This window comes from Meleagris gallopavo, chromosome 17, assembly GCF_905368555.1.
Source record: "Meleagris gallopavo chromosome 17, MGAL_WU_HG_1.1, whole genome shotgun sequence".
Taxonomy (NCBI): domain Eukaryota; kingdom Metazoa; phylum Chordata; class Aves; order Galliformes; family Phasianidae; genus Meleagris; species Meleagris gallopavo.
In genome coordinates, this window is record NC_139420.1 from 7,657,620 (window position 1) to 7,674,143 (window position 16,524).

Sequence of the window (16,524 nt, forward strand, 5' to 3'; positions counted from 1 at the left end):
GCTCTGCAGGCAGGCTGCTGTGCTCTCAGCAATTCCCGGCAGCTTCCTGCAATTTCCTTCCTCAGCTCCCCCCCCAACACTGGGGGAGGGGTGCCTGCTGCTTAGAGAAACACCACAGAATAGGAACAACTACACAGATTCGACTCTTAGCAAGAACAGGGATTCCTAACCAAGAAAAATAGAAAAACGATGATGAGCAACAGCTTCTCTGTCTTGCATGCACAGAAATAGGGACATCAGGAGCGATTCATGAGGTTTTCCAGCTGGTAAAGTAACCACAAAAATGCCTAGCAGGTCCCTCCCCCAGTCACAGTCCTTTCAGAAACTACAGAAAGATGCAGCATGTCAAAGTTCGCTTGGTATTTAAATTGTAAAATAAAGCTTCAGGAAGCACTGAACTACTTGAAATAGATTTTCTCAATAAGTCCTCAGTGGGAAACCTGTTCCCCAATTTTCTGTCTCCCCAAAACCACTCACACCTGCCCTGCTGCTGCCAGTCACTCCTCCTCTGCCATGCAACCCACACGCTCTCTGCTTTCCCACTCACAGCAGAGGGGAATCCACTGGGGGAGGAAAAGAAATCTTTTGTTTCTATAATCTGCACTAAAATTATGGCTCTGTCCTTATAGTGACCCTTCAGTGAAAATCTCTTGGGACAGACTCTTCAGTCCATGCTTCTCTGGACTGGCAGGAAGCCCGGCGTAACACTTGGAGAGCTGAATGGTAAACGGTAAAGACAAATCAGATTCAGTCCAAACAACACCTACACTTTACACAACACTGTATTTTAAGGTTTGCATGGATTATTTTTCTTTTCAGTACTTTATAAACAAACCACATTTTACACAGACTGTGAATTTTTAGGGCAGGGACCTAGCTCATTACTTGCCTGGAAAAGACACAACACAAGATGCACCCTAACAGAGTTCAAATCGGCAGCATATACACCTCATGGAAAGTGACAGCTGATGACACTCAGTGCTCAACAGCAGAGATTTGTATTGATGCCTACTCAGCAAGTCTTTACTGGGAGACTATGGGCAGTGGGCAGGAAGAGAGGCAGAATGACTTGCTCAGTCATGTGGATAGTCTCCTCTAGTAAAAGGAGGGTCAGACAAGTGCCAACCAAACCTCATGCCACCTGAACAGAGATACTAATAGAACATATCATTTCCATTAAAAAAAGGCCAGTGAGAGGCTGGGAAAAGAAACTACAGAGCTTAAAAATTCTCTGAATAGCAAAGCAGACAGACAAGGCTTTTAGACACGATGGCATCCTTTTTAGAAAACTGTGCAGCTCCAATTCAGAGTATGGTTTATTAAATAATCTTCCTACCTCTCTGTCCTTGAGTTTCATGGCAAGCACCAGCTGATGTCTGTGGTTAGTGAGGGCCTCCCGATAATTTCCTTTGGAGAAGAATGCGGAGCCCAGATTCCCATGAGCTCGGCATTCTCCCGTCTGGTCACCTGAGTCACATGCAAACAAAACAAAGGTTAGCTAACAAAGAGTCACCAGAAGAGTCCATCAGAAAGACCAGAACACACTGTGTAGTGAAACTCCAATGCGAGAGCCAAGATCAGAACAAATTTATCCTCATTTTCATTGCACAGCCAAACCTCATCCTCTTCCCTGGCCTTCAAAAACTTCTACAATAACCCTCAATCTATTTTTAGAATTATGTTGATTTCCTCTTTGGCCTAACACCTGGCAGCCCCCATTCTTCCATGTTTATTCCTTGTTCAACATCAGCAATCTCTTTGTGGAAACACATGAGTGGTTTAGGCTTAAAAGAAATAAAGAGCATGCCAGCTTTCTCCAGAAAACAATTCTGCAGCTCAGCTCAGAAACAAAGTACATCTATTGCTGCCTTCTGAGCCTCAGAAACTCAGACTGACTGCCTTTTTCTATCTAATTTTGGGGAAAAAAAAAAAAAAGAAGGAAAAAAAAGACTGCTTTATTTAAGACTCATTTTAGGTCTTGAGCACTTCTCCACAGAAGGTAAGACCTATCCTCATACACAAGACAGTAGAGAACCCCGTAAAACCTTAGCATGTTCAGTGATCATCAACACCTGAGTGTTATACAGAGATGCTGACCATTCACACAACTACCAATCTGTTCCACCTGCACCAATCCAGCACTCAAATGAACGACATGAGGGCTCTACCTAAAGTCTTGGCTACGTCCAAGTCCTGCTGCATGTATCCGGTGCTTTTCTCTGTGTTCCCAAGGGACCAGTAAGCGCTGCTCAGCGCAGAGAACACCGATCCCCGCAGCTTTAGGCTGCAAGTGCCAATCTTCAGGGCAGCTTCCAGTACAACCACAGAGGCCCCATGATGGCCTGCAGTCAGAAGTTCCTGGCCAATCACAGACACCACAACAAAGGGGCTCTTGTCCAGCTTCATCTTCTGCAATTGTTGATAGGTTGGCTCCAGGGACTCTAAAATACAAGAAGGAAAGAACAGTTACTCAAAAAAACTAAGTTATTTGCATCCAGAAATCAGCCTAACACTTCATCCTCATTTCTGGTAACCAAATGACACAATGAATTAAGAGCCGAACTGTTCAAATCAAACTAAAATTTATTGCAGGAATTCAGGACTCAAATACATCATCTAATAGCCAGTACAAGCAGAAAGAGACAGGTTAGATCAACAAGCACGCTGGTGCTTTTCCTGCAGAAAGCACTTCAGGAAGACAGCACCAGAACTCAGATCAGTCTCATCCTAAAATATGAAAGCTGGCCTAATGGCAGAAAGAATATGGAGAACACCCGAGGTTTCATAGGAGATTAGAAATGGGCTGTCAGCAAAGTATTTAAGTGCTGTAATTGCTGCTCCTTCAGCTGGTCATTTAAAAAATCTGTGCCTGTTCAGTTACCACAGCCCACAACATGCACTAGCAGAGGTGACCAAAGGTACACCTGCAGAACAACAGCACCACACCCGACAGAATAGTGATAATGGGTCTAATTGCTTTTATCAGTCACATAATAAGACATCCTGGCTGTATGTTTCAGGAAGGACATCAGTGTAACAGGACTCCTGTTACATGTGCTGTGCTGCACCCCACCTGATCACACTGAGTTAAATTTCCAAAATTTATGACTAAGTAAGATTTCTGGATTAGATGATCTCACCTGAATCAACATTACCACAGCAAGCTCAGGAAGCCATTTGCTTCCTGTTTTCATCAGCTCTGCCTCTCTACATTCACTATGCATATTAAAAAAACAACAGATACTTAACACTTGCCTGAAGATGCAAACACTTTCCTGAAGATTGCAACAGATGCAATCCAGATTCTAGGATTAAAAGCAGACATAAGAGGACAGAAATCCTGTAATGTGCCACCAGCACATAAGATTGCTGATAGGGCCCAGTTAACAGGCATGACACTGCAAGAGCAGGTATGAATTCAGCTCCTGAGCTTACAATTCTAGCTAGATAATGCAGGCAAACATAGAGAAATAGAGGGAAGAGCTCCTGGTTACTCTGAAGTCAATTGGGACAGGGAGAACTAGCACCATAGAGGAAGGGCAGACATGGAGGTCATCACATCTCTTGCTGCGAATGGTGAGGGAAGAGACATAACCACAACCACGTGAAAGATGTAGCAACACTGGTTCATTGACTGTGGAAGAGAGTTTGAGCTTCTTCTACATATTGTGAACCTAAGCTTCCTGGATCCCTCAAGGTCTGCATTTAATAATCTATAGCACAACACCAATACTTATAACTCTTGCCTTCGCAGCTGCTCCTCTTCTTTCTCAGGAAGATACCTCTCACATCAATCTAACCATAGCTCCAAATAATCAATCATACAGTGGATTCAAATTACAAGGGACAGGTTGTACCCCATAACACCTGAACAGGTGTCCCTCTCAGGCAGCAAGCTCTTGTAAAGGGGGCCAGAATGAAACGTAACAAATACATAAGTGCTTGCACACACAGTGCCCAGCCGAGTGGGAACCAAGATCCTGAATATTCATTACAGTAGTATAGCATACATACACACTCAAATTAAAACTAATACTTTATAAGCAGAGCTAATTTAAAATCTGCCAAAATACTCAGTGGGAAGATAACAACTGGCAAGCAGCAGCACCAAGAAGCACAGTAGGGAGCAGCAATATAGATACACAGCTGTACTATGATGGGACAGTAAGATCGTCTAGTTTAATCTGGAGATGCTTACACAGAAATACTGTGTCACCTGCATTCTAAGCAGCAGCCACAGTACCTTTGGGTACCAAATGAAATTAGCCTCACACATTAACTGCTACACAGGATGGAGAATACTAAATGAATTCATTTTAAAGGATGGGAAAAAAAAAACAACACTGTAAAAAAATGAAACACTAAAGGGAATATTCTTTCATTTCAGCACTTCTTGACTCCCAAGCCCTGGGGATGCACTGCTGAGGATGGGAATTGTCACGCTCACCCTCAGGAAATACGGCTAGCACACAACAAAGAGCTTGCAAAAGAAACAGAGCAACAGAGAAATGGAATAAAGAGGATACTCCCACCTTCCTCTAAAATGGGGACAATTACAAAAGAGAAGCAAAACAGTCTACAGCTAAAACCACCTCAAGCTCCACGTTATGTCAAGGTTCTTCCCAAATACAAGTGAACTAGCAGAACAGATTTTTGCCTCCTGGAACACTGTGTTTTGAAAAACATTATTACAGTGGAAAAGCCGCTTGAACGCTCTTCTGGGCAAAGTCTGGCCCTAAGCATTTAAGACTCTGTGCCCAACGGCCAAGCATTAGAGCATTGTGGGAAACCGTTTCAAGTGAAAACAAAGGCATGGCCACGGGAGCACACATCTCTCCATCTGCACTGATCTGCACCGGCACTTACCTCGCATGGGAGACTTCATGGCGGCCTCGACCATGCCAACCAGCAGCTGCAGGCTTTTGGGATCCTGCGCCAGCCCCGATGCAAACGCTGCCAGTGCATCTGCATGGCGTCCCAGGTACTGAAGGGCCACGCCCTGTCGGAAGTATGCCTGCGAAAACAGGGAAGAAACGCCAGTCACTGCATGGCTGCAAGTCACAGATATCCCATCTGTGGGCCATCTCACGTTGGTGTACGCCGGGCTATGCGATCACATTAAGGCTTCTTTGGTCATGACAAAGAAATCTACGATCAGAAAAACCCCGCATCACAGCTTGGTCATTTATTCCCATCATGTGTGACTACCTCAGTCTTTGTCAGACCTCTGAAGTGCTGATGGGGAGTCAGCACTTGATGTTTATGATGCACAACAGAAGATAAAAGGTTACACTACATTGAAAAGTGCTTTAAGAACGACTCCTTAAGATTGGCTCCCTGTATTGCATTCCTGTATAATTACAGGTTGGAGGGGATCTCAGAGATCCCCTGCCGTGTGCCGGCTGCCCCCAGCTCAGGCTGCCCATCCATGGCCTCAGGCACCTCCAGGGATGGGGCACCACAGCTCTGGGCAGCACTGCCAGGGCCTCACTGCCCTCTGAGTGAGGAATTGCTTCCTCACATCCAACCTCAATCTCCCTTCTTTTAGTTTAAAGTTACTCCCCCACATCTTTCCACTATCAGACCATGTAAAAAGTCACTCCCTTCCTGACTGTAAGAGCCCTGCAATTACTGGAAGCATCATCTGTCCCCATCTGCACTAGAAACCCGTGCTTACAGTACATTCAGAATACACATGTGGAGGTCTTTTTACTTAAACAGGATAAATATTCAACTAATATCCAAACTGCTATTTCATTAGAACTTGCAGACACTTTCAGAATCCAACCCATGGAGGCAGAGATCAAGGAAAATCAGAAATGACAAGAGAAATTTATAGACATGAATATTTAATCCTTTTTCCATTAGCGAGAGTTGATTGTAGACCCGTTTTTAATGAATTCAATGAAAGTAAAATTCTTTTCATTAACCTTTAGTATAAATGTGTTCTTATTGAACCAAACAAGCTACTGTACTGGAAACCAATTCAATGTTAATTAGATTACTAGCATTATGCTTTAAATCAAAGAAAATACAAAGAACTAATAAATGTGCAGCAGCCATCACCATGAGCTCTCCAAGCAAAGCATGCTGTCACCTCAATCATGGTGTACACTCTTAAGTCCTTTTTTTCCCCAGAATTATCATTTAATTACTTTCTATACCGCTTCATCACAGAGGCAGGTTGATGCAGCATGTCTCTGATGGGGGCCTTTCAGGCCAACAAGGCTGGTTTCACAGACCCAAGACAAATATGCCTGCCTAATCCAATTATCAGGGATGAGGGCACAAATACACAGCAGCCAGCAAGGGAGCTTCATCTCGCGTGCAGGCGAACCACACATCTCGTGCTTTACAGAAAGACAGAAGCCTGCCAACTCTTCTCTCATAATGCATCCTACCTGTACAGGTGGCACATCAGAAACACAAAGCAGAGCGTCAGTTCAGCCCAGAGCATTGTTTGTGTATGAATACAAACAAGAGCTCCACAGAAAAGCCTATCAATCTTAACCGAATGAAGATCTTGGCCAATTTTGCTCCTGCAAAAAAACCTCCTTTCCTCTCTCCTCCACTTTCCAGTTTATGCAGAACCCTCTGCACACACTGTGCTCCCGAGAGTCCTTTAACAAAATAAATAAAAGGCATTTGCAGCGTCTATTTCCTCTCCAAAAGAAGCATTCACAAATTATTTTAGCATTGGAATGAAGATACCGTATAAAGGGAAGAAATCTGCAAACAGGAAATGGAGAGAATCACCCTCTGGAAGAGGAAAGGGAAAGGAAGGGCAGGGAGCCAGGGCTGCAGCTGAAGGAATGAGACACGGTGCAGCTCTCCAGCCCCGACACAGACAGAATCTTCACACATTTCAATACACTTCAGCAATTTAATCATGCTACGTGAAGATCACAAGTGTTTGCTCCACGATAAAAATCATATTAATTTTCCAGAGATCCCAGGTGAGAAAAGCTGATTGATTCCTCTCAAGAAGATTAAAGCAACAAGAGGATGATGTTTAGCTATGGACAGGACAAACAACAGCAGGTGCTTTCTGACTGCGGCTCCCTGCATCCTCAACGTGATACAAAGAGAACGGAACATTCCCTTGCATTTTTTGACTCTCTGCACTGTTGCATTAGATCACATCTCACAAACTTCTACTCCAACTGCTTATTTCTAAGGGAAAACGGCACCTTTCCTGACCGCAGCACTCAACCCAACAGCCATAGCAGTGGGTAACAAACACTGCTTTATACACAGCTGCATTGGGGTTTGTGCTGATACACTGCTGCAGAGCTCCAAAACCACTTCACTCTCAGGCAATGCACACAGAAGTCTCAGAGCAGTTAGAGTTATCTATGCAGGAGGACCACCACGGCCTAACAGAACTGCATGAAAACACAGATCCGTGAGCCAAGGTCTGTCTGAACACATTAAACAAGAAGATCACTGTATGCAAAATAATGGTCGTTTCCTATAGAATACACAAATTACCTCCAATTACAGATCAGTGCTGCAGTTTGCAAAATTTGCATGAGTGCTCAGGTCATTCCCAGCCTCTCACCTTTCTAGAATAGAAATGAGGGGCTTGCACATTTTCTTTTGACAGCTATATTTTATTTGAATATATTAACTATTCAAAGCTCACGGACGTTTTCAATGAGTTCTGAGTATGCAAATTCAATTACCCTGAATTCCCTCTTTCACAGACCTGCCGCATGGCCAGCAGAAGACAAATGTGGCACACTAAAACAAAGATGGAGATGAGAGTAACATACACAAGCACTGATTATTGCTAAAAATTCTAGTTTACATAGGCAGGCATGGAAGATACATTATGCATTTGTAAATTGTCTGTATTAGAAGTCAAATATCCTCATATGCCCCAGGTCACATTGCATCTCACACCTCCTGCAGCCTGGTCCTAGTCTCCAATAGCACACGTGTACAGATGTGTACAGAGTATTTTAAGCAGTTATCAGCCAGGACTTCTCCTGGCAGGTCCTTAGCTCAGGTGCAGCACTATTTCAGCATACAGGCACAGCATCCAGTACTGTCTAGAAGTCTCCTTTCACCGGCTCCTGTCACTAGGATGATGCAGTGAAATCCAGAGTCAGCCGTGTGCCTCCAGGCAGGCCAAGGGCTCCTGCAGATTTGAAGCTAACAGATTACAGTTTCTTATGGAAAGAATTACAGTCTCACGGACAGCTCGTATTTCCTCACTGGAAGGTTTTAAATTTAGTAGTTCATATGTTAACCACCTATTTTTTAATGAGAATTTCTGGTAGAGACACGTTTTGTTTAAGTAGCACCAGACCCATTACACCAAAAATCCTTGCTTCATTAAACCTCAGCATAACACAGAATTCCAGCTAGAGAAGGCAGAAGAACCCCACTGCCTGACCAAGGAGATCTGAGGAACAGGGTAGAGGTACAGACCCAAGCACCCCGCAGAACAGAAGAGTTTTTCAGCCCTGCGATGGCTTCCTGGTAAAGGTTGGTTGCCCAGTTGCTCCCCATTTCTAAGATCACTTTGGGAAGCAGATCCTCCCCTCAGCTGCCTCACCGTGTTCCCAATTTTCTCCCTCCCTGCACATCCCCACTTCCACAAAACAGGTAACAATTACTTTGTGTTTTTACAAGAACCATTCAGAGAAGCTCATATTTACTCATTCCTAACAAAGCTGACAAAACAGTAACAAAACCCAACAAACGGTAGCAAAGCAGATTGACTTCTCAACAAGCCTCTTAATTGGTCAACGAATTAAGGAACAATTGTAATAGGACTAGCAGAGTAATCCCATAAAGCTCAGATCTTTAGAAAGCTAGGCTTAAAACTAAATGCATAAATCCATGAATCACATTATCCAAATAGCACAGAATTTCTTTGTTTCAGCAATTCCATTTGGAAATCCTTGAGAAGGAAGCAGCAGAACCAATAACTGCTCACACACTTTCACAATTAATAAAGCATGCACCAATAACTGACATCTTTCTACAACCTTAGAAGATAACAGCATTATTAAGTGCTTATCTTACATCTGAATGCAAACAGCAAAACATCCAGATACACACACACACACACACACAGATCAACTGAGAACAGGAAGGATGATCTACACTTCATGCATGCTCCTTTTCGGGACCCATACATTAACACACGGTGTTCCATTTTCACATTCAGGCAGACAGTAGGCAGGAGAGGAATGTAAATAACACATAACTAAGTTACAATTTCTTTTCTTTCTACATCCTGTTCCTTCTCCTTCATGCTGGATCAGCAAGGAAATCATGGGACTAACACGGGAAAACTAACATTACAGACAATCTCCTTCAGTTGCCTAAATTCCAGCACTAAAATTACTCATTCTGATGTATAATAAGGTAAAACCAAACCTAAACGTTTCTCTCTGTACCTATCTTTCTGGCACACCTGCAAGGATAATCTGAGAACCTCCACAATACCTCAAACATACGCAAAGTCCTGCTCTCAGCTGAAACTTGGCACTGGGTGCATCCCGTCAAACACAGCTGATTTCTCTGGTGCTGTGCCACCATGACCAAGCACACTCAGCTGTTCCACCTGCAGACTCACTGCCATGCCAGGGGCTGGCACCGCACAGCGAGCCCACGCTTGGTGTTGTGCATCTGTTGGTGAACAGTGAGAGAGGAAGGCACAACCAGCAGGAGCCTGCGGGGAAGTGAAGAGGATTAAAAGCTTTAGCGAAGAGCTGATCTTATCAAGTCATTGATACTAAGCAAGGGAGGTTGTTAGTGTAAGAGAAAGTGCAGGCACCTATAGACCTTCCGCTTGGGGAAGCCAGGCCGTATCTCAGCCTCTTATGGGCACTTTTCAGTCAGCTGGGCAACTACCAGCAGCTCAGACAATATGCAGACTTCATACAGCCAAGTGGAGATAGGCTGGGAAAGAGGACAAGAAGGGAATAATTAGCACTTTCTATCCATAATAATATTGAAAGCACTCCCGATACTCTGGAAACAAAAATAAATCATTCTCATTAACTCGTAGAATTTATTTGGCAGCTGATGCTTCAAAGCCCTGCAGAAAACTGGCCCCATACTGAGGGCTGCTCATACAGCAAGCCAACATACAGAACATCAGCGACCTGAAGTTGCAGAGATCCAGCACAGGGCCCACTGAGAAGTTAACAGCTCCTTCCTCCTCCTTCAGATGTGACTCCCTCTGCATTTTTTCAGAGCTGCCTTTTTGCCCCATGCTGAAAAGGACATGCCGTACTTTCATGGTAAGAGCATAATTTCTGTGGGCTTTTTTTCTGCTTTGGCTTTAGGAAAAGTTTATTAACAAGGGCAGAACATGAAAGAAGACCTTCCTAATCTGACCCTCCGGTTTTGTAAATACAAACATGCCTGTGAGCCTTCTGGTCCTCATCTCCTCAAATTCCATCTCTGTCACTGAACCTGGATATTAAATTTTTACAGGTGCAATCTGAAATGGGATCAGAATGCAAATGCAATCACTGCAATGACTGATATTAAGAGTGTTCTGAACACAAAAGCTGTTCTAGGCAGAGCAATCGGCTTATAATTAATACAAAAGAAATGATGAAGATAAAAATACAGTAACAAGAAATGACATTTATGAGTATGAATGGAATTTCTTGTCTTTCCTCTACATTTCCCCAAATTCTGCTAAATAAAAGCAGTTCCAGTAAATGTAATCCCAGATAATACAGAGCTTTTCTTACCAGAAAAGGATCAAGATATATTTTAATTGTTCGGACCATGGATGTAGGCTTTCACAGCAAAGATTCATACTGTACTGGCATCTGGAGCAGCCTCTGGTACAAGCCTTTGGGCTCATACCACTTTTCTCTGCAGAACCTATGGCAATAAATCATTCAGATCCTTAGTGTGTCTCCTATGCAACACTTACAAGAATTAGAGAGAAAAAGCAGCTGCAGGAGTTCAGTCCCATCTTACCACGGTCTCGTGTAAGTCTAAAGCATGAGCTCATCTTTCTGGAATAAGATTTAGTACCAGGGTACAAGTATTTCTCTAAAAGCAGTCAATTTCTACTTTTGGCTGGACAAAATATGGTACTGTTAATAAATACTCCTCAACAGTTACAACTGGCACATCAGCTGGCACATCCGAGCACGCTGCCACATGGCCATCTAAGGTCACAGTTAGAAAACCAGGAATCCCAAATTCCTCTCTGAAGCAGGGCAGTCCCATTAAGAACACGATGAGCTGAGGACAACATACCAACAGGTTATCCACGCTGCCCACAGTGATGTGATGGCAAAGACTATCGGGGCTTTCATCACCAAGGCTGGGAACACATCTTGCTCGTGCAGCCCATGCTGCTCACAGGCCCATAGATGCTGCAGGCCCTGCAAGCCTCGCGTGGGAGCCAGACAGGCTCCTTTGAGGGCATCGTGGGCTCCTGCAGCTCCACCAATTCATTCTTTGCTCTGCCCAACCCCTCACTTTCTGTAGGTGGTCCTTGCAAGGGCTGCAGGCAATACCACAGCACCGCCTGCTCTGCGCCTTACTAGAATTCATGTGGTCATTTTGTCATCAAACCTCCAGCTCCCGGAGTGACTCACTTTCATAAGGAGCTGCTGGATGACTTGTGACTGGGTAACAGAGATGGAAGAACAAAACTGGAATGGTATCAGAAGAGCTTGGAGCAGAAAACAACTGTCAAATAAACATGAAAAACTTGAAAAAAAAAAAAGTCTTAGACAAAGGCTCTCATTGTACACATGGGAGGAAATTCAAAACACCTTTCTATTCACGTCAGCTTCAGGCCCTGGACAACCAACTGTCTGGATAGAAAAGGCAAACGTTTAGAAATACTTTTCCCACAATGCTCCCTCGCTTTGCCAGATCAGCAGATGACACTGAAAATAGCACAAATAATCTCTGATACATTTCACCAGCCCGTCCTGAGCCTGCAGAATGCTTCCACGAGGGATGTACCAACCACCCTGTGGGGGGCTGCTCCTCAGCCTCCAGGCAAGCAAAGCCAACATGTGATGAATACAGTGCACTCGACTGAAGGAGCAAAACATGGGAACAGTCGCAACGGCTTCTTGGGGCCAGGCACCAGGTTGAATCTTTCCTCTCCCATTGTAACTGCTTTACAGCCAAATGTTAGAGAGAAATACAGGACAAATCTCTGCTGTGGGATTTCAGGAATGTGGGGAGAGGGAAGAATGTGCTTTAATTCAGAACACATGCAGCACATGTATAAATACTGCTTGCAGTCCATATGCATTCAACTCCGGCTTTCACAGTTAAAGCTGCATCGAGACAATTTTCCTCCCAAGTCTGTACACTCAGCTGGCACCTGACCCACCCCCAGAGCCTGCCCCAAATAAACAGGAAGAGATCTAACAAATACATTGTTTCTGCAGCACAGATTCTTTATATTCTTCCCATTTCCAAGATGTCTCTAACAAAAATAATGCTATTTGAGAGTGGAAATTTCCTCTAGGTCCCATGGAGTCTACAAGGACGAGCAGCAATGGGGGGCAGGTAAAATATCACACCTTGTTTACCAATACCTTGTTTAATTTTTCTTATGAATTATGCTCCCACTACCTCCAGTGGGAGACGGTGCAGAAATCACTTTCCCACAGGATCTAAATATAATCATCAGTAACTGAATCCAATTTTCACTTACTTTGGTTAGCACAAAAATCAACAGCACAGCTTTTCATGGCGGCGTTGCTCCTTTCCTGCTCTCTCCAGTTTTGCTCTGGAAGCACAAGCTGCAATCTAGAGCCTCCTCTTCTGAGAGCATCTCTAGCCCCTAACAACAGCACGTGCAAACCTTCTTTCTACCTTTACGGCCTACAGCTCTTACATCTTATCCAACAGTAAGGACTGGGGGGGCTGGAGGGAAGTGCTATAGACAAGCAATCCACCAACGCCCAAATACAGCCCAGGGTTTCAGGCTGGCAGACACAGAAGCGAGTGCAGCACCACCTAGAATTCCCCTGCAGCTCAGCAAGGACAGTGTTTTGCTCTGTTTGTGGCTACACAACTTGTTTTAAGAGTTATAAAAGAAAAGATAAGCCACCTTCCAATGGTGCTCAGCAGTAACACCAATCCTAGTACAGTATTACTGGCAATTTAATGGAAGAATAAATTGATTACGTGGCACCTGTAAGGTGTTTCTTTGGTTAAGTTTGGGGCAGTGGCAGAGCTGTTTCTAACATTATTCATCTAATTTCAGGTCTGAACTATCATTTATATTACGTAAACATTTGAGATGTATCTGCAAGAGCACATCTGCACACAATCCTCCCAATTCTAACATTTAATGTGTTGAGAAACTTTGCAGAACTCGAGTATATACAAACATATGCTACTATTTGTACTCTCAAAAACAAAAACAAATGAAAAGCAGTACAAAGAAGGAATAGGGAAAAATAAAAACCATGTCCTAAAGAAGACAACATCCACCAAAACAACTCCTTTGGCTATTCAGCACGCAGTTTCATTGCCTCACTTTGAATTACTCATCTGAGCAGCAGCTTAAATGACTGCCCCTCCTCTTCAGCATTTCTCCATGTTCCAGACTGGCAGTCAGAGCAAATTTAGGTGGATCACACTAAAAACCCACAACAAAAACCAGAAATGAGACATTAAAGCATCTGGTCAGCCCACTGTCATAAGGCTTGGCATTCACAGCAAAGCCAGTCAGGGACATCTCAAAAATCTCTGTCTGCAAATGCAGCTCTTATGGACTGGACAGTCCTGACACAGGTGATCTGGATTCACAGTTAAGACAGGAGGTCTTCAGTCAGCAGTTAGGCAGCTAGTAAAACTAACATTGTGCAATGATGTGCACTGAGACTACTGAAGACGACCAAAATCCGGAAGTCTGGACTTAAGAATAAATAATGCTATGATTGTTGTCTGTGCCTTCGGGGCCAGCAGCTCCAACAGACAGCATCAGCAGCACATCTGCACCTCCAACAACAGTGCAGCACACAGCTATACAGCAAGCTCTATAGCCAGGGGAGCACTGAGCTCCAGCAGCACAGAAGGACAATGCACTCGAGCAGCACTGCCATACAAAAATAGAGGCACAGCCATCTTTCAGACTCACAGTACGCACAGCCAAGACATCGCAGAGGACTCTGTTTCTTATGCAATGGTACCTAAAACACCAGAACAAAGAATGTTACTACAATCCCTGTCGCTCCTGTGGCGGCGCTCAGGCTGCCAAGAAGGGAGCTGCCAACAGAAGGCCTTGCCCAAAGACAGCCAACCACTCTGCCACTGCCTTCCTCTGACATCCCCATGCCCAGCAGGATGCATCCTGGTGACCCTGCTCCTCTCCCAAGGGCAGCTGGGTCCTGGCTCAGCCCCAGAACTACCTCCACACTTCTGGTTTTCTCCAAATGCAGGCACTCTTTCTCTTGCCCAGAAGATCAGACCCTTTTTGGTTTCACTGTATCTAAAACTTCTCCATGTCTTGCCTCCTTCTCTTCTATTCCTGATAGATCAACCCATTTTCATCTTCTCTTTGACTGCATCCATTCTGAAAACCACCTAAGGTTGTTCTGGAAATGCAGATTGGAGTTTCCAGGGTCAGGCTGGACGGGGTTTTGAGCAACCTGATCTAGTAAAAGGTACCCCCACCCATGGCAGGGTGGTTGGAAACTGGGTGATCTTTAAGGTTACCAAATCACTCTATGATTTAATGAAGTAAATTGAGATTAAAAAGGATTGAGCAAAAATTAAAACAGATGGAAGACAGAGACAATAACTTGCATAGCAGCAATTTGGAGCTAGATTGGGCCATCTCCAATTCAACAAAACACCGCTACTTTGTGATTTCAGCTTTAAATTCTGACACCCTGAATGCGCTCACATTAACAGCCATATTAGCTAGCCATCCCAAAACAGGATGGAAAGTGAAGGTCTCCTTGTCTGCAGATTGCTTAGTAACATCAGCAGACGTTTGAGGATACTGCCCACTTACACAGACATTTACCTAAGCTGAATACTGAATCTTGCAGCTTTTCATATGGTTAAAATCATGCGACTATGTAGGAAAAGTAATGAAGTCACTGAAAAGACTAGCTACTCTGGCAAGGTTCAGCTATAATAAAAAGACAAGTGATTTTGTTCTTAGTTATACAGAAAATCCAAGGGAGAAAAGCTGCAGTGAAAGTTCCTATTTCCCTTTCAGCATTACGACAAAAGGTAACTACGGTTCCTTCAAAAACCACAGTCACTCACCTGGACTGGTTTTAGCAACAAATATTTCTGACACAAACCAAATGAAACACACGTGTTTAATGCAGTCCCTTTGTGGAATTCTTACGTTGGCCACAGAGCTGATGCCGTGGATAGTTTATTACTCCACACAATGGTATTTCTAAGCCACAGGCAGGGCAGACAATTGCCTGATTTTTTATTTTAATGTTTGTAGCAGATCACTGGGTTCTCCTTGAATCTCAATCTTTGTATCAGGATTTCTGTTTCTGTTCCCAAGTCCAATACTTCTGACATTTGAACTCTGAGTGAAGAAGAGCAATTATTAATGAATCCTGGTGTCAAGTCCAGCTTGTTAGCTCTAGCTCAGGCACACAATGGTTCCATCTCTCTAGAAGACAGAAAAGTGGGAGACAAGGATTCTGCAGAATTAACTGCCCAGGAACAGCCAAGCCTCAGCATAGTATGTTTTATTTCAGTTAGCAGTGAGGTTAGGAACAGGGTAAGCACAATCATAAGATGATGCATACTTGCCTCACCTCAGGAATTCTGATTCTGCTCTTGCTTGTTGCAGGCAGATTCAAACTATTCAGCAAGGAGATGAGTCCTAGAAGCAATCTCACGACACAGTAGAGAGGACGTTCCCTGAGAATCCGCCTTTCAAAGAAAATCAACCAAGTGTTTCTAATCCTCTTCCTCAAGAGCTCTACCATCTCCATTCACATCACCAACTCACTTCACGCATTTTTCATTTCAGTTCTAAAAATGCACGCACAACTTTTGGCCTGGCACACAGCGCAGCAAGAGTGCACAAAGCAAATGAGCAGCACTGCAGAAAGGACCCAGGAATCTCAGCTCAGCAATGGGCAGCTCTTAAAAGGCCCCAACAAAACACCACCAAAAAATCAACTTTATCAAGTCCAGTGTGCATTAGAAAAAATAATCACTTCTGAATGACCAGACAATTAGTGGCTGAACTAACAGTTCCTGGTCAAGAATGCAACCAGCATAAGTGGATCTATGAAACAGTCATGACTTGTTTCTTAATCAACAGTGGAATTTACTGTTATCCTCTAAGAAGGCCAAAGCAACTAAGCTGAGGAACACATTAAAAAGGAGCGCCTGGATGTTTGGAGGGATGCTCTGAACCACACAGAGCTGCAGCTCTGCCACTTCTCTCTGAACACTCAAAAGGACTTTTCCTGACCATCATTCCTACACCAAACCTCCACCCGCAGTCACTTCTGGCAACACCAGAAGATGCAGTTCCCTCTCCCAACACGGGTGTAGCTGTGCTGGAGGACT

At 44.0% G+C, this 16,524-nt stretch overlaps 1 protein-coding gene across 2 annotated transcripts in view; it reads right to left on the reverse strand.

Annotated features, from left to right (window-relative positions):
- The window catches only part of TTC28 (tetratricopeptide repeat domain 28), a 126,483-nt gene that overhangs the window by 52,028 nt on the left and 57,931 nt on the right, over positions 1–16,524 (reverse strand). For both annotated transcript variants that reach the window (XM_085238228.1, XM_085238229.1), the window contains 3 exons: positions 4,867–5,014; positions 2,169–2,441; positions 1,337–1,467 (listed from right to left, as the gene is read on the reverse strand). In XM_085238228.1, the coding sequence (XP_085094354.1) occupies positions 1,337–1,467; positions 2,169–2,441; positions 4,867–5,014 (552 nt within the window). The remainder of the gene's footprint in view (positions 1–1,336; positions 1,468–2,168; positions 2,442–4,866; positions 5,015–16,524) is intronic.